The sequence below is a fragment of the Haemaphysalis longicornis genome, unplaced genomic scaffold (assembly GCF_048455015.1).
Source record: "Haemaphysalis longicornis isolate Haplotype H1 unplaced genomic scaffold, Haemaphysalis longicornis Haplotype H1 scaffold_2, whole genome shotgun sequence".
In the NCBI taxonomy this organism is placed as follows: domain Eukaryota; kingdom Metazoa; phylum Arthropoda; class Arachnida; order Ixodida; family Ixodidae; genus Haemaphysalis; species Haemaphysalis longicornis.
Window position 1 is genome coordinate 101,449,891 of NW_027526295.1, and position 21,831 is coordinate 101,471,721.

The 21,831-nt window shown below is 48.8% G+C and overlaps 2 protein-coding genes across 2 annotated transcripts in view; both read right to left on the reverse strand.

The window, feature by feature from the left end:
* Positions 1 to 301, reverse strand: part of LOC144168195 (cytoplasmic dynein 2 heavy chain 1-like) — a 65,441-nt gene extending 65,140 nt beyond the window's left edge. The window contains exon 1 of the mRNA XM_077697231.1: positions 280 to 301. Within this exon, the coding sequence (XP_077553357.1) occupies positions 280 to 301 (22 nt within the window). The remainder of the gene's footprint in view (positions 1 to 279) is intronic.
* LOC144168196 (uncharacterized) lies at positions 170 to 19,241 on the reverse strand. The gene is made up of 3 exons (XM_077697232.1): positions 19,068 to 19,241; positions 16,461 to 16,679; positions 170 to 435 (listed from the first exon to the last, which is right to left on the reverse strand). The coding sequence occupies exons 1-3, from the start codon at positions 19,239 to 19,241 to the stop codon at positions 343 to 345; spliced, it is 486 nt and encodes a 161-aa protein (XP_077553358.1). The 3' UTR covers positions 170 to 342.
* Between the last annotated feature and the right edge of the window lie 2,590 nt (positions 19,242 to 21,831).

Genomic DNA, 21,831 nt, shown 5'->3' on the forward strand with positions numbered 1-21,831 from the left:
CGCGAAACTAGCTCTACCCGTGGTTAAGCTTCCTGCCTTTCCAGATCTTACTTTATCGGTTGAATGGTCGAAATAGTTGTGACAGTGGATTGTCTACTTTCAGCTTCAATTTGTATCGGTAATTACCAATAGCTGTACCCTGACTTCACGGGGGTCGTGATGAATCCGCTTAAAAAACTAAATCGCACCCTTCTCATATTAGCGACGCAAAGCATTTGCATCACCGCGGCATAACACGACTGTCGGTCGAGAAGCTCTCTTATTTCCTCTAAGACTTACCATGTGCCAGCCGAACAATCATGGTTGTCACCAAAATGAAGGAGATGTTTCTATATCGTTTTCTCAAATCTCTGGGAAGCAATTCAGAAAAAAAGAAGCAACCATACCTTGTGGTTTTCCCTCACTGTCACCGCCCATGCTGTCACCAAGCGCTGCCTGTGGGGAGAAATAGAATAATCGTTGTACAGTGCTCCCTTCCAACTCACCTCCACAAACACTTACTGAGGAGGTCTAAAAATTGGTTCCATAAGAGCTTGCTTTGCTAAAAATGACGTCGAAACATCATGGTGGTTTGGCCGCCCTATCGACGTAGCGCCGCTATTCCCTGTACGATTGTGGCTTTCGTACTTAGTTATAGCAAGGCAAGAATTGAGATAAAGTTTCTAATTTTTGCCGCAGTGGAGACCAGTTCAACTTTTTAGCTATGGGTGGCCCGGGGGAATGGCTACGAGTGGTTGAATGGTAATTTGTCAGCGGCAGGATACAGGTGGGTGACACGCCCGTGGTTCATCCTGAGGTCTGGGTCATACCTGGGGAATACTGTCAGTACGCTGTCCTCCAGTGTTCCCACATCCAGTACCCAATCATTACCTTAAAACCTGCGGGATCCTGAAAGTTTTCAAATCGCACAAGGGACGAGGAACGGACAGACGGGACACAATTCAAGCGCTTACTCGCGACTGCCGATTTATTAAAGCACACGAAATTTATACACGAAAACAAACCATATATTAGAGAAACATAAAGAGTAAAAGCTGGTTAATTCGAACTCAGTTAATTCAAATTTACGCTTAATTCGAACTGACGCCCTGGATCCGGCACAGCCCTGTATATTGCGGTGGGGGAAAAATAACTCTCGATAATTCGAACGCATAGGCATCCAGAACGGCTAATTCGAACTGGGGTAATTCGCTCCTCGCAGAAGTCGTCAGCCCCGAGTGATAACAATAGGTTTCAAATCCAAACCAAACCAAATTTACTAGAGATGCATTCAAATCAGCGTCGAGGCTGGATGTTGCAGTACGTTATTTCACGGCCGATGAGAATTCTGACGCTGGGGTGGAGCTCTTCGTAAAGTTCCAAGCAATGCTCATGGAGTCGTGACAGAAGAAACGCAAGCAAATACATTTTACGATTACTTTTCATTTTGATTGCCTCGACCCTGCCTAGTAAATAAACTTGTTTTCGCTCATAGACAGCGTGATTATTTCGGAATTACGGCAAACTGCTCACGTGAATGCAATGTCAGTGCCTGTTTCGGGCGTTTAACTGACTGATACATTACTTTTCGTTCGCTGTTCGACCTCCATGAACATTATTTTAAAAAATCACCTACCAAAAACGTAGCGGCGCTAATTCACGATAACAAGTCCAGCGGTGGTTTCTTTGTGTTCTGCCCGCGCAGTGTGGAACGATGCCCATTCATTCTAGCGCCTTCCCGCTAATTCGAACTCCGCTTAATTCGAACAATTTTACGGTCCCCTTCGAGTTCGAATTAACTAGCTTTTACTGTTTCAGTTTACATGACACCAACTGCATTATAAAAGACATCAATCACTTTGCATGAGAAAAAGCGTCCGCTAATCGGCACTATGTTTATCTAATGTGCAGTTTGTTTTCATGTATACATTTTGTGAATTTCAATTAATCGGCAGTTGCGAGTAGGCGCTTGTCCGCGTCGTGCATGTCCACCCCTGGTTTCTTGTGCGCTTTTTAAATTTCCATGGTGCACCATCTAACCCTCATTTTTGTGTTGCTTTAGCAGGATCCTTCTCTGTTCGTTACGCGCCTCAGGTCAGTGAAGAAGCAGTTGTAATGAATAACGTGCACAAAGACGTTACTGCTCTTGTGTGGCGCCGCTTAAGAAAAGCGCGATCATTGTAAGAGGGAGGACAGACGTCGCGTTGCACGCAATAAGACGGACCAGTAGCTCGAAAAAAAAAAAGCTCTTCCTTCTTGAGCCTTACCGATATCGTCCAGATTGGAATAAGAACCTGTGCACTACACTACAACAACCTGTTCACTACTACGCGGCATCTGACGTTGCACTTCTGGTGTCGAGACATCCATGTGCGCGTGCGCGTCCAGCCATGCTCGCTGCCCTGTCTTTTTTAAATGCAAAGCATTTCAGTAACTCACGATGTCACCCGCGTTGACGTCCGTAGTCCGCACCGTCGTTGTCCCTACTATATAAAAAAAAATACTATCCGGCGCCCGGTTTCGATCCCTCGACCCTGCGGGCGGAACGCAATATACATGGTGCTCTACCCCCTGCGCCACAAAGCCGACACAGAATGGGACCCTACGAACGCGCCTTATATCGTTGACTCATTCAAATTACTGCTGACGAGCGCTCTCGCGTCAGCAGTTGCCACAAGTGCAACAACATTAACGTAACGCAAACTACTTAACGTCGTGCGCCCCCGGAAATGCTCTGCATTTGATCGTGCCCCTCGCGAGGGGGATGTTACGAATGCTGTCATGAGAACTTGTGGGCGTAGATACTAAAAAAGAAAGGGAGAGTTTGTACAATGGGATCATGGTCGGTGGGCATAAAAAAAATGAGAGAAGTGGAAGAGGGAAAAAGGTAAGAAGAAATCACAGCCACGCGCTACGAACATCACAAAGAAGAACGAAAAAAAGAAACCGAAAGGAAACATTCCCGCGTTTTTTTCACTTCAATCAGCCAAGCTGATCACATTCAGCGTTTGGTCATAGGGACACTTTCTTTGCCAACATGCATCGCTCGCACACGCTTCGTCTAGAGAGCCTACATGCACTGCGCCTTCGTCGAAGGCGCGGCGCAGGTAGGCTCTCTATAGCTTCGGCCAGCTTCGGCGGTGAAGTGTGCGTTTCGCGCTCTGCCCCGAACAAACCGATAACATGTCTTGCCCGTCTCGGTTACGATTTTGTGCCGCATATATTCCACCGCGTCTTTGTATTTTTTGCCTAAAACATGCAGTCGGTTGGTAATGAAAATGAGCACACCAACACGGAAACAAATTGAGGCGAGAAAGAGATCGTTTAAATAAGCTGTGAAGAGAAGTTACCTGGCACAAGTTCTAAAGCAGGTATTGGCGAAAAAAAAACTCGATCGGAGATCGGCGTGGCCCTGGGTTTGGCAAAAAAGAACAAAAAATTCCCCCGCACTTCCCCGAGGGGGAGAGTGTGTAAGTGCGAATGCACGGTTGTTATTTGTGGATTAAAGAGTCGAGGAGTAAAAAGAGTATGTACTACAGTATACGAGGCGCGCCAACGCTATACTCGGGAACAAGTTAAGAACGGCACCAACTCATGTACGGTATCACTCCGCCTAAGCGACGGACCCGGATGTCAACGGGCGCGCGCGTTTTGAAAGGAGACTGCCACGAATGCGTGATATCGTCTGCCTTTTCTCACGTAGTTTGTTTGCCGTCGGTGCAGTAGTTTATAAGCATTTTAGGTCCAAAAAGATACAAAAACGGCTCGTGCCATGTTCAAAATATCCCCAGTAACGCGCTACTTGTGCTGCGCGGAGTGACATCCGGCTGCGGTGATGAGGCACAGCAGCAACTTTGGTGCTACACAGCAGCAACTTTGGCGTTAACAGAAGCCATTTAAGTGGAAACAATGGAGCAAACAATTCTGAAAAAGACAAAAACAGACCCCGTAAGCGGAAAGGGAAAAACAAATGCAATAAATATTTAATCAGCTACATAAATATGCAGGGAGGCAGAAAGCCAGATAAGTGGGTGGAAATTCAAAAGCAACTTGAACGGGAAGGAATAGACGTGTACGCTTTAGCCGAGACTCACCTCCGGGACCTAGAAGCCCCACCTATCATAGACAATTATGTCTGGGAAGGTTGCAACAGGACCACAGGAATGAAGAAAGGGGGAGGTGTTGGCATGCTCATTAAACAAGGGACCGACTGGCAGTGAGTGCATGAAAGTTGTAAAGAGCATCTATGGGTTAGAGGCACCATAGAGGGGAAAAATACATGGTTAGGAGTGGTGTATCTGTGGACCGGAAGTAGTGCTAGGGAGGAAAATGAGGAAATGGTAAACTGTTTGAGAAGAGATATAAACGATTTCAAAGATTCGGGCGAAATAATCATAGTTGGAGATATGAATGCCCATATAGAAGGTTTGGATGGATACACAGACCACAACGGTTCTCTAGTGATAGATCTATGCCAGGAAAATCGGCTTGTAATCGTAAACACGGAAAGCAAGTGTGACGGACAAATAACGTGGGAAAGCGGTAACAGACAGTCCAGCATAGACTACAGTTTAGTATCCGAGACAGTATACGGAAGGCTGCGGGAAATGAGGATAGATGAAAATGGAACAGACAGCTTAGGAAGCGACCACAAGCGGTTTAGGTTGCACTTTGGAGGAGCAACCCGGACGAATGCAGAAATAGGTACAATAGGAGGAAATAATTTGAATAAGGAGCAGTTAAAGATCATCGCTGATAGATTGGAAGATGAAATCAATAAATACCCAGGCAAAAATTTGGATTACGACGAAATGATTGCGTTCATAAAGGGTAAGATGAATGAAGCAAAGGAACGAAACCGATGGAAAGGGAAGAGAAAGCCGAGAAGCTGGTGGAATAAGGAAATAAAAGAGGCTATTGATCAGCGAAGGAAGGCGTCGAGAGAACATAGAGAAGCAAAAAGAACTGGTATGGAACCGGAGGTAGTGAAGGAAAAGTGGGATGTCTACCGTGGGAAAAAACTAGAAGTGCAGAAAATGGTGCAAGCAAAGATCAAGCAGAAAAGCGAACAATGGATGGCAGAAATACGGAAGAAGGACAAAAGCGCATCCAAGAAGTTTTGGAACCATGTAAAATCACTAAGCTCAAAAAACGATAACCATCAAAAATTCCTGATTGATGAGGAGGGGGAACATTTAGAAGGAGAGCACGCGTTGGCGCATATTCATCGAGTGATTAGTGAGAAGTTTAGGACAATAGTGTTAGAGAAACCTGCACCGATAACATCAGCGCCACAAAAGACTGCGGAAAGGGAAATAAGTTTGAGCAACCTTGATTGGAAAAAAGCAGAACAAAAGGTTTCCCCCCAGACAGCAGTGGGCCCGGACGGAATACCAATGCAACTGATAAACCTACTTGGACCTAAAAGTAAGGAATCGTTTATGAGGGCAATAGATAAGGTGATAGAAACCAAACAAATACCAGAGGACTGGTTAGAAAGTAGGATGAATTTAATATATAAAGGTAGAGGAGACAAAGCCAGTATTGATTCATACAGACCACTCACAGTAAGGTCAGTGGTGTATAGATTCGTAATGCAGGCGATAAAATCAGAAATTCAAGCATGGATGGAAGAAAATGAAATACTTGGGGAACTGCAGAATGGATTTAGACAAGACAGGCGACTGGATGACAATCTGTTCGTGATAACGCAATGCATTGAAATTGCGAAAGCACAGAATAGACCACTATGGATTACGTTCTTGGACATAAAAGGGGCATATGACAACGTAAACAGAGAGCGGCTGTGGAGAATGCTGAAACTCCAGGGATTAGATGACGAGTTAGTACAGTTCCTTATAGCAATCTATAAAGACAATAGAGTGCACCTTACTTGGGAAGGACATAAATGCGCCCAGCAGGTCAACATCCATCGGGGACTGAAACAAGGATGCCCTTTGAGCCCAATACTGTTCATGCTTTACATGGCAGGGTTAGAAAAGAAACTGGAAGAAAGTCGAGTAGGGTTTAGCCTAACCCATATGCTGCAAGGCGAAGTGGTACAACAGCATATTCCGGGAATGTTATACGCAGACGACATTGTTCTTTTAGCTGATAACCAAACCGATATGCAGCGGCTAATATATATTTGCGGCCAGGAAGCCACTGACCTCGGGTTAAATTTCAGTGCAGAAAAATCAGGAATAATGGTTTTCAATGACGCTACCACCGACGTAGTGTCTATCCAGCAAGGCGAATTACCTAGAGTGAAGGAATATAAATATTTGGGAGTGTGGATAAACGAAGGGGATAACTACTTAAGTACTCACGAGGAGCAACTTAAGGTTAAGGGAAAGCGAAACGCAGCTATAATGAAGCATAGAGCTCTGTGGGGGTATAACAAATATGAAGTAGTTAGAGGAATGTGGAAAGGAGTAATGGTTCCAGGCCTCACGTTTGCGAATGCTGTACTCTGCTTAAAATCAGACGTTCTATCAGGACTTGAAGTAAACCAGAGAACGGTAGGACGTTTGGCCTTAGGCGCGCATGGAAAAACAACTAACGAAGCAGTTCAGGGAGATATGGGCTGGGCGTCGTTTGAAGTTAGAGAAGCTCAAAGTAAAATATGCTTTGAGATGAGGTTGAGGGCAATGGATCAACGAAGGTGGGCAGCTAAGGTTTTTAGGTACCTATACTTGAAAAGCGTGGACACGCAGTGGTTAAGGAAGACTAGACGGCTAACGATGAAATACGGAAAGAACAGTGGGGAATCCAAAACAGCCAAGGTAACCAAAAAAGAGGCAAGGCAGATTGAAACGAATAAATGGAGGGAAAAAATGGAAGCTAAAACGTCGTTACAGATGTACAGTGCTGAGAAGATGAACATCAGAAAGGAAAATTTCTACGATAATTCCCAGGGTAGTGCTTTGCTTTTTGAGGCTAGAGCAGGGTGCCTGCGAACTAAGAGTTTTGTGGGGAAGTATTCACAAAATGATGGGGTATGTGTGGTCTGCGGAAAAGAAACAGAAACTATGCGGCACATAGTGTTAGAATGTGAGGGTATCCATCCAAATCTACATGAGAATATTGGGCTTTCAGAAGCCCTAGGATTTAAAGGTATCAGTGAGGAAGTTAACTTCAAGGCTGTCGAGGGGACGAAAAGAAGATTAGAATGCTGGTGGATGAAAAGCAGAGAGGGGAATATTGCCTAGGACAGTTACCACCTGTAACAGGGAAAAGAAAGTATTTCGGGCCTAATAAGCCTTAGGGCCTGCCATAAGCAGCGCTAGTATTAAACCAAGAGTGTAAAACATGGTTATATTAGTTCTTTTTGGTAAGATGACATGTCATCACCCCGCTTCAAAGGGGAAACCAATAGGAATCATCATCATCATCATCATCATCATCATCATCAGGTGCCGTTCTTAAGTTGTAACCGAGTATAGCAGTCACTGCGAGGAGAGAGGAGGAGGAGAGCAGCGCCCGCAGTTTACGGCGAGGACAGAGGGGAGAGGAGGAGCGCACCGCCGCGAGGCCACCGCGGCTGCCCGCGCGCCGGCCCGCGCTCACCGCCGGAGCGCCGTCGATGCGCGCGCCATCACGTGGCGCGCTCCGTTACTACACGCGCGCGCCGTTGCTATGCACACGCTCCCCTCCGCTCCGCGCCGTTGCTAGGGGCGAGGAGGCGCGCGCGATAACACCTGTGAGGAGCGCGGACATCGCCGGTGGACGCGTGATTCAGGGTCGCTTAAGAAGTGCCTTCGCACTTAAAAATAGCAATGGGTTGCAATACGTGTTGAATCGATTGGCACAGACACAGACCAAACGTTTCGCGTTTAGACAGCGAAGCAAACGCCATCGCCCTTAAAACTAAGATATCGAAATCTCGTTGCAATGCATCCTTTATCAGAGCCAGGCATACAAAGCAAAGCAGGCTTTACCCGCGCCGTTCGCCGCCGGAGTATGTGCCAGCAAGACGTATTGAGCTTAAAACGTCACCCCTAGCGGCAAGCGCTCAGTGCTTCAGCTTTGTTGCTTGACGGTGAAAGAAAAAACGGGGTGAGTATACAAGGGTTGGACGCGCACGCGCACACCGGTGTCTCAACACCAGAAGTGCAACTTCAGATGTCGCGGCGATGCATTTTGCCACGCGCTCGCGTGCCACGGCTTATTTTGCCGCCGGGTGTACATCTCTGCCGTCATGCTTAAAATGCAAAATATCAATAACCAAAACCACTTCCTTTGCGGGGGCCCTCAATACACCCGAACACGGAGCAAGATAAACAGGAGCGCCGACTTCGCTCTCTCCTGCGGGCTCTTAAAGGAGCCATGAAGAGAAAATGCAAGTTGGTTTTATTCGAAAGATTTCGTGTTTTATAGTGCCCCCAGCGCTTGTCCGGATACAAACGGTGCTTTATTCACTGAGAAATTCAACAATTTAGGTTAAAATTTTGATTTTCCCGCTCATTCGCGCGTTTTCGGGGTCCCAGATGACATCACAGGAACCGACCGCTCTGCAGCCTAGAGTACCTTCATTCACGCATCCGCCGTACAGGGTAGAGACACGTATACGCTGGCGCCGCCATTTTCGGTTGCTCGCTCGCCGCCGAAGCAAGTCATTGTGTCAAAACCGCGCTAAAATTGTCGCCGCAACGCGGTTTACTGAAGAAGTTTGAATCATATTGTCTGTTTCGCGTTGCTAGGTCTCGTGGGAAACGAAAAGAATAACGCGTTGAGCCCGTTGGCCCAATTGCGGCGGACCCGCTGCGGTGGCTCAGTGGCTAAGGCGTTGCGCTGCTGAGCACGAGGTCGCGGGTTCGATTCCCGGCCGCGGCGGCCGCTTTTCTGATGGAGGCGAAAAGCAAAAACGCCCGTGTGTACGAGATTTCGGCGCACGTTAAAGATCCCCAGGTGGTCAAAATTAATCCGGAGCCCTCCACTACGGCGCGCCTCATCGCCTGCGTTGCGTCGGCGCGTTAAACCCCCACAATCAATCACCGATTGCGGCGGCACGGGACCGTTCAAAGGTTGTCTCCACCCTGTACAGCGGTGTTGGTTTGTTCCCGCGTTGCTTTACGTTCCGTAACCTAGATGGCGCCACCATACCGTGGCAAGCGTTTGGTTTGTTTTTGCCCGCATTTAAACCTGGCTTGTTTTTGTTCTGGGAGAAAATGTTCATTCCCTGAAACAGTGCTCGCTCGACAAATGGGGTCACGTAAGACACTGTTGCTTGCGTCAATCGGCCAGTGTCGTCTGAGACAACCCCAAGCCCCGTATACTGTGCAGCTAAACCAAGCATGCTGTGCGCAGTACCAACAGCAGAACGCATCAGTACTTCTATGTATACATGTGCTTTCGTAACTTCCACTGTTTGTCCCATCATTCTTATTGCTTTGTAAAGAATGTGCCCTAAATTTAAGCGCAAATCGCTCGTTCGTCTGGTTTGTAAGCTCTACCTTATTTGCGTCTGCTTCTGCCAGCCTCCGCCAATCGCAGAGCTTAGCTCATGTGACATCATAGGTTCTGTTGCGGGAAATGAGCTGGTGGGTCGCATGACCATTCCCGTTTTTCCTAATTATGTAGCTTATTTGAGCGAAGTTTACGTTAAAAGTGGTGTCAGTACGATTCTAACGAGACAATCTTTTGAATGAACCAAACTTGTGTTTTCTCTTCATGGCTCCTTTAATGTCCATCACTCGCGGAGCGCAATGTAGATGGCGCAGCGAATGGTCCGGCGGCTAAGCGGCCGGCGTTCCCCGTACGCCGGCGGGCGCGTTGGCGGAACGCATTTCGTGGGCTTTTGTCGTCTGCTTCGGCGACGGTAGTTATGGGCACGGAGTGCTTTGGGCCTGCGTTGGCGCCGCTTCGCGTTCATTGCGCTCCTCCTTCGCACGGCTTGATTAACTTGTTCGACAGCACCTTCTGGGTAACCCGAACCCGAAGGAATTGAGTGGTCGTACGGCACGGCAAAGATGCGTTAAGGATTGATTTGCATGGCGGGAAAACAAAATGTAGAGCACACATATAGACATATGGCTGCTATACAAACACTACCTTTTGCGCAGTGCTTGCCGAAAACGTGACTCCGTTTTGTAAATTTGTGAACACCAATTCGGCTGTGTTTTACAGGTTTTACAAAAGGCGTAAGGAGCAACTGGTTCTGATCACTAGCGATTATAAAAGTTGCCTCAGCTTTCTCGCCGTTCTCCAACTTACGTCCAAAACAGAGTGTGCCTAGAACACGGACCGGCACTCACACGCTCATACGAAAATAACAGAAACGCGATAACATCACCCGCGACTGCCCGCGACGTAGCAATCTGCTCGAGATCGAGGCCCTGACAGTGCGGTCTTTTCACAAGCCTTCATTTCGCGATATTTGAATTCGTCCGAACCCTATATCTCTGAGGTGACGACTCGCCAAAAAAAAAAAGGGGGGGTTTGACGAGCCGGTTGTTTTGCTGGTCAGCCGCTTAAAGAAAAAAAAAACGCTGGGAACCCTCGTAGGCCAAAAATTGCAGCCATACAAATCGCAGCATTTTATTTGGAGTCCACGGCGTTATCGACGAGATAACACGACCGTAGAGCCACAGTGAACATCGGGCGGTAAGTTGCGGTATGAGTTACAATGAAGGTTTCGTTTGATATTCTTGGGTGCCTTATCAAGATGACAGTGTAGTGTTTTTGTACACTTATTACAACAGGGCAGCCGTCCAATTCAGTCATTGGCACAGAAATGTGTGTCTCATTTCCGTTTGCCGATGGAGACTCCGGGCGACCCTTGTAAGCATTGTTTGTGCGCAGAAGCGGCATAAATAATTAAGCAGGCGGCCGGAGAGCGGGCCAACAACAAACGGTAATTTTTTCGCTGCATCGATTTGTCGTAAGCAGAATCACGCTAGACTGCATGTTGTGGCGTTTCATATTACTCTTGCTCATTCTTTGGTGATTCTAAAGTCGTCGTCGTTCAGTTGCGTCTTACATCTGCTGGGTTAGTACAATATTTTTAGCGGGTCTTCATAATGTCGGAATAAACGCCCCCCGATAGGGAATAAGCGATCGCCATGTATGCGGTGGCGTGCGATTATCTGCGCCGTCTATTCCGGCTGCGCACGGGTGTTTAAATTCCGCGCGTGCAGGCATTCCTCCTGCATAGTAGGACAGGCATACGACAGACGTCGTTGCGAAAAAAACGACGCCTCTGGGGAGAGCGAAGAAGGGAAGAGCCATGTACAGAGGCACAGCGACGAGAGGGCAAATGAAGGAGGAAGAGAGCAAAGGGAAAGCTGGGCGGCCGGCGGCGCGTGGACATTATCGGCCCGAGCAAAAGAATTTTTCTGCGCAACAGTCGGCGCTCCTCTTTATATCTTGCTCCGTCCACCTCTCGGATACTGGCGTAAACCGTCCGCTGCAGAAGCAGTCAATGTAACGCTGCAAACAGAGGACGGCTCTCATATCCCCCACGTCAAGAGCACCAGAGTGCTAGGCATGCACATTGATGCGAGCAACGACAACCACACCGCCCTAGATCGACTGTTGACGAAGACGGGAATCGCCACCCGCCTGATCAAGCAGGTCTCTACGAGGAAACATGGAATGAGAGAGGCCAACCTCCCCCGTCTCGTACAGTCATTTGTGGTAAGCCACATATCCTATGTAGGCGCTTTTCACAAGTGGAGACGACATGAAAGGGACAGGATAAACGCGGCGATCAGAAAAGCATACAAGGCGGCACTAGGTCTACTCGGCAGCACTAGTAACGACGCACTTGCACGACTGGGAGTACACAACACGCTGGAAGAGATAAGCGAAGCACAGCGAACGGCGCAACTCAACCGGCTAGCTACCACCAATGCTGGCAGGGAGATCCTCCGAAAGATCGGTCTACGACCGCCACAAGCCGAATCCTACGGACTAGAAACTCCCGCGCAAGAACGAATCAACAAAGAGGTAGTACGTAAGCTGGTCATACTACTGCTACCACGCAACGTACACCCAGAACGCAACGAGGAACGCAGACGGGCCAGAGCCAAGGTCCTGATCGAAACTCACGCAGACGACTCGCAAGCAGTCTATGTCGACGCAGCCAAACACCACTGCAAACCGGGTATATTTGTACTGGCAATTATCCGGGCAACGGACGGCCAGACGATCAACGCGTGCAGCATACGTGCCACGTCGGCGGAGCAGGCGGAGGAAGCCGCCATCGCCTTGGCTCTCACATGCCGACCGGAAGTAACCACGATACTCAGCGATTCTCGCTCAGCCATCACTCAGTACAGCAGAGGGTACATTGTAGCCCCGGCTGCCAAGATACTACCCAATGTCAAAACCACCACCACACACCTAAGAAGGTTTCCAGCCCACACGGGGACCGTCTCTGGACGCTTCGCCAACCGTAACGAGGAAGCGGACGCCGTCGCGCGTGAGCTCGCGTGCCGCACGACGCCCCCCCGCCCCTCGGAAGCGGAAGAAACGACCACAGCTAACTTCGAACCACTCATGGAATTCGGAGAGATACTCGGCTGGTACCGGGAGACCCGCCGACAACTACCCACGCCTCATCCAGGTTTAAGCAGAAGAGAAGGTGTCCTTCTACGAGAACTACAAACCAGGACTGTCCTCACACCGGCACTCGCTCGACATGTGAACCCCGGATTGTTTGCGAGTGTAATGTGCAGTGCGTGCGGGGACGGACCGGCTACCTTAGCCCACTTGATGTGGGGGTGTGGTGTTCCCGTGCAGGGGAATACCTGGGACTCGTTTCCACCGGACATTGAACGGTGCGTCACGTCGCCCCATCAGGCGATGCAACTCCAAGCTATCCAGCGGCTCGATGCTGCGCTGGCCCGACAGAGGTGAACGGAGACTCCTCCTAGTAGCCAATGATGAGTCAGGCAACATAGAGGTCTAGCGAGACAGAGGGGTGCGAAGCCCTGCGCGGCATGACCCACTCCCTCACATGCCGGATAGTAATAATAAAGTCTTGTTCTCTCTCTCCGTGCACCCGAATTAAAAAAAAGTACACCAGGGAATGGCTGACTTCACGTAGAAAGGAAAAGGAGCAACGCGACCTGATTCAGGAGCTGTCAGAGAGAGAGAGAGAAAGAGAGAGAGAATAAACTTTAATTATATCAATGAAATGCTTCAGACAGGCGTCCTCATTCCAGGATGTCTTGAGCTCGAGCTGCGTCGACAGCCCTTTCGATCAGGCGCAGCCTGTCTTGAGGCCTGAGGTGGCCAGGGCTCTCTCCCAAAGCTCCGTGGAAAGGTGGATGTTAGGAGGGTCTAGGGTAGACTTGTCACAGCCGCCCACTATGTGCCTGAGAGTCCCAGACTCTCCCCAGAAGCGGCAAAGTGGAGAAAAGGTAGGCCGGTCAAAGAGGTGTAGTCTGGTGGGATGTGGGAAGGTGTTAACCTGCAGGGCACGCAATAATCTTTCCTGGTCGCTCGGTAGAGATTTGTGCTGGGAAGAGTAGGTTTTACGGGACAGCGTATAGTGCTGCGTAATTTTCTGGTCTGTGACAACAGGATGCGGGCGCTCGGCTTCGGCTTCATCAGCGCTGGCTCGGCGGGTCATATCTCGAGCCACGAGGCTGGCGATCTCATTGCCGGGGATGCCGCTGTGAGCTAGTGCCCAGACAATCCTGACTGGTCTCATTTGTGGCCTCTGATTGATTAGTAAAAGTGTCGTGACGTGCAATCGACCGTTTGCGAAGTTCCGGCAAGTCTGCTGTGAGTCTGTGATTATAACTTTGGCGTCGCTTTGGCTAAGCGCAAGTGCTATCGCCGCATCCTCTGCACGGAGAGGGCTGTGTCAGGGGATTGAGATGGTGCACCTGTGTTGCTTATTTAAAACGACGGTGGCTGCCATGGGTGCCCTTCCGGAGTGACAGGCTGCGTCCGTGTAGGTGGTAGGTGATGCATCTCCGTACAACCTAAATATTGTCCGGGCTCGGGCTTCTCTGCGATCCTCGTGAAGCACAGGATGCATATTGCGTGGTAAGGGGGGCATAATTAAGCGTTCTAGCAGCGAACGGTCGTCGAGATGTATGAGTGCTTTTTTAGTAATTTGGTCAATTCTAGGAGCCGTCAGCACAAGCCTGGACGGAGGCCTCTTTATCTGGCAACGCTCTCTGCAATTCTTTTCCCTCTTCTATCGTTCAATAAAATACTATATATCTCTCTCACTTAGCTATCTGTTGCGGTCATTTGGGGACTTTTCTCTTCTTTCCTTTCTACTTTTTCTTCTTTCAAGCGTGTTACCATCCTCGTACCCGACTACAACCTGCTGTCTCACCTGTTAGGCAAGAAGTAGCAGGTGGTCTTCATCTCTAAGCTTCGCTTTTTTAGTCTTCCCATTTCGGGACCACAAAGTATTGGGCAGTTTAGTTCAAGAACGCTCCACGTTAAAAAAGTGAGACATCGATATGTATTATTTATTGTGACTAGATGCCTTTCACCACAAAGAGAGGGTCAGGAAGGCAAGCAATGTGTACTGTTAGAGAGGCGTGAAACCCTGAAGGCCGCTTTTAAGTGTAGAGCACTTCATAGCTCGCTCGCTGGACCCAAGTAGAGCCACACGGCGTTCCATCGTAGCAGCTGTCGTCACGGCGTCCCACAGGGGCTTCAAATGCAAAGCGGTTAGTAAAGTCATAAGCGTTCGAAACTCGCGAACCGCTGGCGCTTGTTATACAAAGGGGAGTTGTTTAGCGCAAAGGAAAGGTACATTTGAGGCAAAATATACGTAATTGACCGGCAGCACCCGCGTTCATTTAGTTAGGGACGCTCGTTGGGTTAATTGTTTAGGATAGTAAGCAAAAAATAGTGGCAGTGCAACGCCGGCACGTGCGGGAGGAAAAGCAAGCACAAAAAGAACAGAATTCCTGCTGGCGCAGTTTCAGGCCGGGGGTGCGCGAGCACTGCGAAGATGGGACATTTGAATTGCATAGGGTGGTAGTGAGCGGATAATGGCGCTACAACCCATTATGGCGAATCACTGCTTTGCACTTCCGACAGCTTCATTGGGTGGAATGGTTTAATTTTTGGTCCTTGCTTTGTTGTGGGCGAATGTTATTCCAACGAGGCAATCTCTAGACTTCCTTATTGGATTAACGTTTCAGCGTTGGCAGTGAAGCGAAAGACTGCTATTATAAGCGTTCGCAGGTAGTTAAGTGCAGAACTACATAAGAGGACATATACACTGGAAACCAGCGCATAAAATGCCTCTTAGAGCGGAAACCGCCTCTACAACCACCAGAATACAACCTCTACAACCACCAATCCTAGAATATGCGAGTGTCGCATGGGACCCTCAACAAGAGTATTTATTACAAAAACTTGAAGCAATACAGAATCGCGGAGCCAGGTTTATTCTCAGTAATTACGCTTGGGGGGCAAACGTCACAGAAATGAAATCATCAATAGGCCTAGAACCTCTCAGGGAGCGACGTAGAAAGCATATATTAAAACTCCTCTGTTGTATATGTAACAATTTAACAGGAATAATGTAGGAGAAATATTTGCAAACCCCCCACTATGTATCCCAAAGACGTGACCACATTAACAAAATACGAGAGATAAAATGCAGGACCAATTATAAAAAGTTTTCTTTTTTCCCTTTCACTATATCTCAGTGGAATGAATTGGCAGCCGACATCGTTTCGAAGAGTGTTGAGACGTTCACTGGCGTGCTTAGTGAATTGTGATTCTTCAGTTGTATAAATATTATGCTGTTGTGTGCTCTCTTTTAGGTATTACACTGTTTACTCGCGTGCTTAGTGAAGTGCGATGCTGTCGTTGTATAAATATTATTTTGTTGTGTGCTCCCTTTTAGTTATTATATATTGACAAACAGTGACTGTGCTAGTGACTTTATTGCCATTTGTACTATGAGACCCACTCCCCTGCTGTAATGACTCGGCGCTGCAGGGTAATGTGTAAATAAATAAATAAAACACTATAGGCGCCGCCGTGTTTGTGCAAGTGGTGGTTCGCGTTTCATATTGGCTCAAGTTGTGCCAGTTTGTTTACCAAAAAATAGTCGCTCCAGCTATGTCCACCGCTACGGAACGCTGGCAGTTGGCTCTGATCTTAAAATCGTGTAAACACATGTAATAAAGTTTTCCAATTATTCAAGTTGGCTCTACACCGTTTTTCAAATAAACACTGTGGCACGTCTAGCTGGCCTGATGTTTTCACGAATGGCCGACCAGAAATGCATCCGAGGAAGTTAGAGAGAGGGGATCTTTTTTGCCATCATCAATGGTCTGATAACGGGCATCTTCTTTTTGATGAGCCACATTGTGTGCCTTGTTTGTGATGTGTACATGCTTTAACGAGTTTCAGCAATTAGAATGCATCCTTCGTGTACATATGGTGCAGGTTCACTTCATATATTCGCTGATCATTGCTACAAAGGGTCGATCCTTTGTAGTGAAAGGAAAATAAAGACTGGACGTTATCTGAATGCATGAGTGTACCTGCAGCTGCGCAAGGCTGGTGGCCAGCAGCGGCTCGGTGTCCAGCAGGGGGCGAAACACGGTGCGCAGGCAGGCCCCCAGCGAGGCGGCTGCTGACGGGGCCAGGATCGCGCAGACGCCGACCGCATAGAGCATGTTGTCCGTCGTCAGCACCAATTGCTGACGCTTGAAGAACACCAGCCGGCGCCGTTCCTCGTCTTCCGCCTCCTTCGACTCCACCTGCAACAGCCAATTCCGCACATGTTCTCATGAGGCCGCTGCACTAAGGGAAACGCTCCATCGAAGCCTACGATTTCTAAACCCGTTCGGGTCGGTTCTTATGGTTACGCACAGGGTTCGAAGTTTTTGAAGTCTCAGTGATCGCGCATTTAACTCCTGGGCTTTAACACGTATTCATTTTTTTAGAATACAGTTTTCTAGGCCCGTTCACAAGTTCTTTTCTCAGTACGTGACGTGGTCCTATCTACTGGGGACATATCTTCATGTCCTCCTACTGCACTTGGAGCCTGCACGTGCATGCGGGGAGAAAAATGGAAACACCATCCCGCGCTCGCAAGGAGAGATAATGTTACTGATTCAAGGACACAACTTCCTTTTCGATAGAACGTTCGTGACTCCTTTACCTGGCGCCACGATGGCGCCATTGGAATTTTGAGGCTCACAGGTCTTGTACCCTGGCGGGAAAAGCAGCTACACGCTTGGTGCCTCGCCCTGGTTGACAATTCTTCCAGGCAGCGGTACGCACGTGGTTGTTGATTCAATGTAGGCGCTTTGATAGTAGCACGGTGCGTGACACCAAAGTTGTTGGTTCAATGTAGGCGCTTTGAGTAAAATGTTTTCCCCGCGGCCATGTTTCCTCGAACTACGTAGATAAATAGGCTTGAAAACGAGGACGAAATATGAGGGGCACAACTCCCACCGGGTATTACTAACGGCCTAAAACGGCGGTCGTAAGTTTGGCGCAGTAACATATAAGTATAGCCCTGCTCCGGCTTGTCAAAAGCGAGCAACCTTGCTTGAAATACCGCCGGACCTGGATCAGGACTGCCCAGCACGTCTCCGCCCAGACCTCGCGGGAAATTGCACGCCGTGTGAATGTTGTTTTGGTGGACGTTAAGGAAACGAAATGGAGTAAATTAACCCGCATTGTCGTTTACAATACAGCCCGCCTCATAGGCCAGGGGTCTCTTCTTGTCTTAATTAGCTTAGCGCGTTCATTGGTTACTTAGAGCTTCCGTCTACTTTATTTGAGGAACCGATGTCTCATGACTCCAAATGTACTGCTGGGCACATCTTCTGGCCGAAACATTCGCAGTGTTTTTTCAAACAAAAAATGTTTTTTAGTCCGGGTTCGTTATTGGACTAAGCAGCTGTTTGCGCATAGCAATAACTGGGGTTCTTTCTGTCACTTCATTTTATCGTTCAAGGCAATGTCGCCTCTCCTTTTTTCTAACTGCCGAGACTTCAAGGGCAGACTTCGATGTGTCCGGCCCGCAGAGTCACTCGCATATAACGCCATTTCCGCAATAGCCTTAGCTATGGATTTGCAAGAATTCTTAGGTTAATGACGATTTCCGCTCAATGATTGCGTTCCCACATCCCTTGACCGTGTCCGCGAACCATACATGGGTGGGGAAACCAGATATCAGTCGATTGTGCGCACGTGTAGCCGCTTTTTTATTATTCGACAGTAAGCGCTTGTACAGAACATCAAAATTTCCATCGTACAGAAGTGTGCGAAATAGGCCTAATTTTAGTGCACGTTATGCTCTCGTCATTCCTTGATTGTAAAGGTTTTGAAGTCAGCTGCTGGGACTAAGATAACAAAATTATACCGGTCCCAAAGGGCTCATTCTTGCGCTCCTACTGTTTTTACGCCATAATTATAGCTGGCTTTACCGTTGGCCTATGCTAATCCTTCAGTTCACCATAGCCTATTCGTAATCTTGTGCTCCCACAGATTCATTTCCTAAGACAGCACACTTCGTCGAGGAGGGAGGCCGTGGACAGCGGGGCGCATCTTCCTTCGTTCACTACCCTGACATGCAATGGGGAAGCTGGGAATTACCTTCCAGTCTATAAGGACTTTAAACTTCAAAGACACACAGCGATGCTAGACAACAAAGTACATCTGACAGCGTTTGATGAATGGTCTCTACCTGCAGCGACAATCCGTTCCTGGATAGGTCAAAATACTCGAACTTCGGACCAATGGTTATCTACTGGTGCGCATCGAGCAGCCTTTTTACCCGTTTTACCAAGTTCTGAACGACTCTGCGGTTCGGCCTCCATTCCATAAGGGTAGATTTGCGGTTTTTTATGCCAACCGCCTGGGTTCGAACCCCGGAAGTGCTAATATATTTTGCCAAGACCAATATGTTTTTACACAGAAATATAGTATCAGCTCAATACAACGCATTCTTTTTGTAAATATGCGTGGTTTGATATGTTTGAGCACGCTGAATAGGCGGGCTGGATCGGGCCGGAGGTGCCGTACTCGTAGACATATCTGCGAATGGAATGCCGCATACTAGCCACATGCATGCAGCTGAACCTATAGGCTCGTGAAGGCCAGTGCACCAATGCAACTGCCCGCCCGGCACATACCTTCCCGGAGAACGCAAGCGCGTCTGACTCCCGCTCGGCACACAGTGTCATGGCTTGAGCGTCGTCTACGAAGGCCCGCAGAAACTTGCCGCCCCGATGCGGCGCGTCCCGCGTTGCGCCCAGAAAGGCGCACGCGGTGTGCACCAGCATCCGCTCGCAAGGCTCGCCGGACATCGTCTGCCGTCGCCGTGGGTTACTGCCGTACACAAGACTCGTCGCCTGCACGAGAGGGAGGGGGCCGCTTCGGCGGCCGTAGCCACCCTCCGCCTCGTATTGATCCGAACATAAGCAGTTGGGCTTTTAATCAAGGCATTAGTGTTTCGAAACCGCAACTGTTTTATGCAGAAACACTAGATGACTCACTAGGTCAAAAAATATGAAGGCAATTAAGCACTTCTTATAATGTAGTGAGAACGAAAGGATTAGTATCCAACTGACGAACTGGCACGCCGGCATATGGGCGCCGCCATTGCGTGCTGGATATCGGGTGGGTGCAGTGCCCCTGAGGAAGCGGCGCGAGTGCGACTCCCGGCGGGGTGCGTTGTAAAATCAATTAATGATGATGATGATGATCATCGTCGTCGTCGTAGCCATCATCGTCATCATCATCATCATCATCGCTTTCTTTTCCGTCTTTTAGGGGCGAAGCCCCTTAATTAAGGACTCGGGTTGTCGGCGTCTTCTGTAGTCGTCGTTTCATGTAGTCACGGTTGTAAAACACCGGGACACTCCTTTTCAAACGCCTCGCGCTCGAACGTTTCATCTCCGTGGGCAAATACGCGTACTAAAAGAACACACTGCGACACTCGATTTCCAACGCATAGCGCTAGAAATCTTCGGCTTCGACACTTTCACAGTAAAGCTGTGTACCTCTAGCCCCCCCCCCCCCCCAACGGTTTTACCTCTGTGGGCAAAAACGCCAAGGAGCCAAGAATGCACTTATACACGGCATGCTTCGCTCCTCCTCAGCTTTCACGTTAGTGGAGATGTCCCGGACTTTTTTCTGTTAGTCTTAGCCAAGCACCCTCGTTAGGCCTATATGAAAGCTTAACGTTGGCTAGCCGTACCACCTAGACCTTAGACGTTACTGGCGACATCATACAAACTCATAATACGTGCACCAGCGAGTACGGGTCAACGAAGTTGCAGTCCAAGGCGCGAAGCCGTGACGTCGCCCAGCCACATACCCGCATTCGCATAGCCAACCAAAGAGGATATTTAGTGGCAACAGACCTTGATGCTTGCCCATTTGCTACTGCAATCAGAATGATTTCTCATGAGGGCCTCAGTGGATGTCTCTAGACCACGTTCCTAATTTGAAGGCGAGAATAGATTTACCAAATACACCTTCGTCCAGCTAGAAGTGTTGAGTAGTCACGGCGTCGGGGATGCGGGCGTGAGTCACGTTTCCGGAGCTCCTGGGTGCGATAAACCTGAAGACTCAAATCTGGCTATTCTGTTTGCCCAGTTACGTTAGTTTTCTCATTTTTGCCCCGTAGGCCAGTTTGCGTAACATCTATGTGCCAGGGAAGGCTATTTTTTACCTACCTTGTAATCTGATGCTATCGGTGTCCCTAACAATAAACACAGTTTCCAAAGCCGTCAACGGTTCACTCTTTTTATGGCGGAAAATAACACTGCGACAATTACAAGTCGCCTAGCTACTGACATGATGGCAAAGAAATTAAATTGTTTCACGAACGTTACCCGTCGCCAACGCCGAATACGGACGCCGTGGTGGCGGCCCCTTAGGCCAGTGGTTTCAGTAAAAGTTTTTATCTCTCTCTCTCGCTGTGGTCACCAGCGCTATAGAGTGAACTGGAACTCACAGTGGTCGCAACGATGCGCGAAGGGAGAAGCGATAAATGGGTAACGGGAAGTGAATAAAACCGCTGCGCCGTCACGCAGAGGCGAGCGGTGTGTCGCCCTTTTGCCTCATTTTGCCTTTCTGCGAGTCTTCCTTGAGGCATCCAGCATCCTGCACTTCGTTTAGCTTCCTACCCCATTTGAGCCATTATTTTATTTTCCCCCAAATCCAATAATCTCTACCCCCTTTCCCCTAGACACCAAAATTCCCCAAAGCGTAACATGCCGCCTTTGCACCCTTTGTAAATAAAACGGCGTGTCACCTCCACCTAGCTTTCACCGGAGCTCAAAAGGGGAATTCCCCAAGGCGTCTTGAGCGTTTAACACTGAACATCCATGTTTCCGCTTTCACAACCGCTGAGTAGCTCTTTGGTGTTTGCGTATTTTTCAAGGAAAACAAATGTATGGCCCACTTAGCGAGAAAGACGGGTTTGTGGCGGCTTCGGAAGCCGAGAAATGGCTGACGGACGACGGCGAGGCGTTCCTTAGCACTAGTCTTCTTGCTGGAAAGAATTGTTGTTGTGGGAAAACTCTTTTCAAGTAAGGGTAAGCCCTGTTAGCGAGGAGCGGAAGGTGAAGGGAAAGGGTATTACCGCCTGTCTATTTGTCCCGCATCCTTGGCGAGAACTATGAGCGACTCCAGGGGCTGAATTCTCCGAAAAAGGGGAATCGTTTTGAAGTGACGCGGTAGCACCATGCAAAGGCATGTGATCTTGGGCTGGGGCGTCTCTTTGAGGGGCGGGAAAACAGGGAAAATAGCGCAGGGGAGCACCAGCCGGCAGGAGGGCGATAAGTCACAAGATAAACGACGGGGGCAAAGCGAGTCGCTTTTTGCCCTCTTGCCGGTGCTCCCCTGCTCCATTTTCCCTGCTATCCCGCCCCTCAAAGAGACGCCCCA

Excerpts from the sequence above, each read along its gene's own strand:
- LOC144168196 (XM_077697232.1), bottom strand. The coding sequence starts at position 19,241 with ATGTCCGGCGAGCCTTGCGAGCGGATGCTGGTGCACACCGCGTGCGCC. Across the intron at positions 16,680-19,067 it reads CGCTTGCGTTCTCCGGGAAG|GTGGAGTCGAAGGAGGCGGA; the intron begins GTATGTGCCGGG and ends TGGCTGTTGCAG. Across the intron at positions 436-16,460 it reads CCAGCCTTGCGCAGCTGCAG|GCAGCGCTTGGTGACAGCAT; the intron begins GTACACTCATGC and ends TTCTCCCCACAG.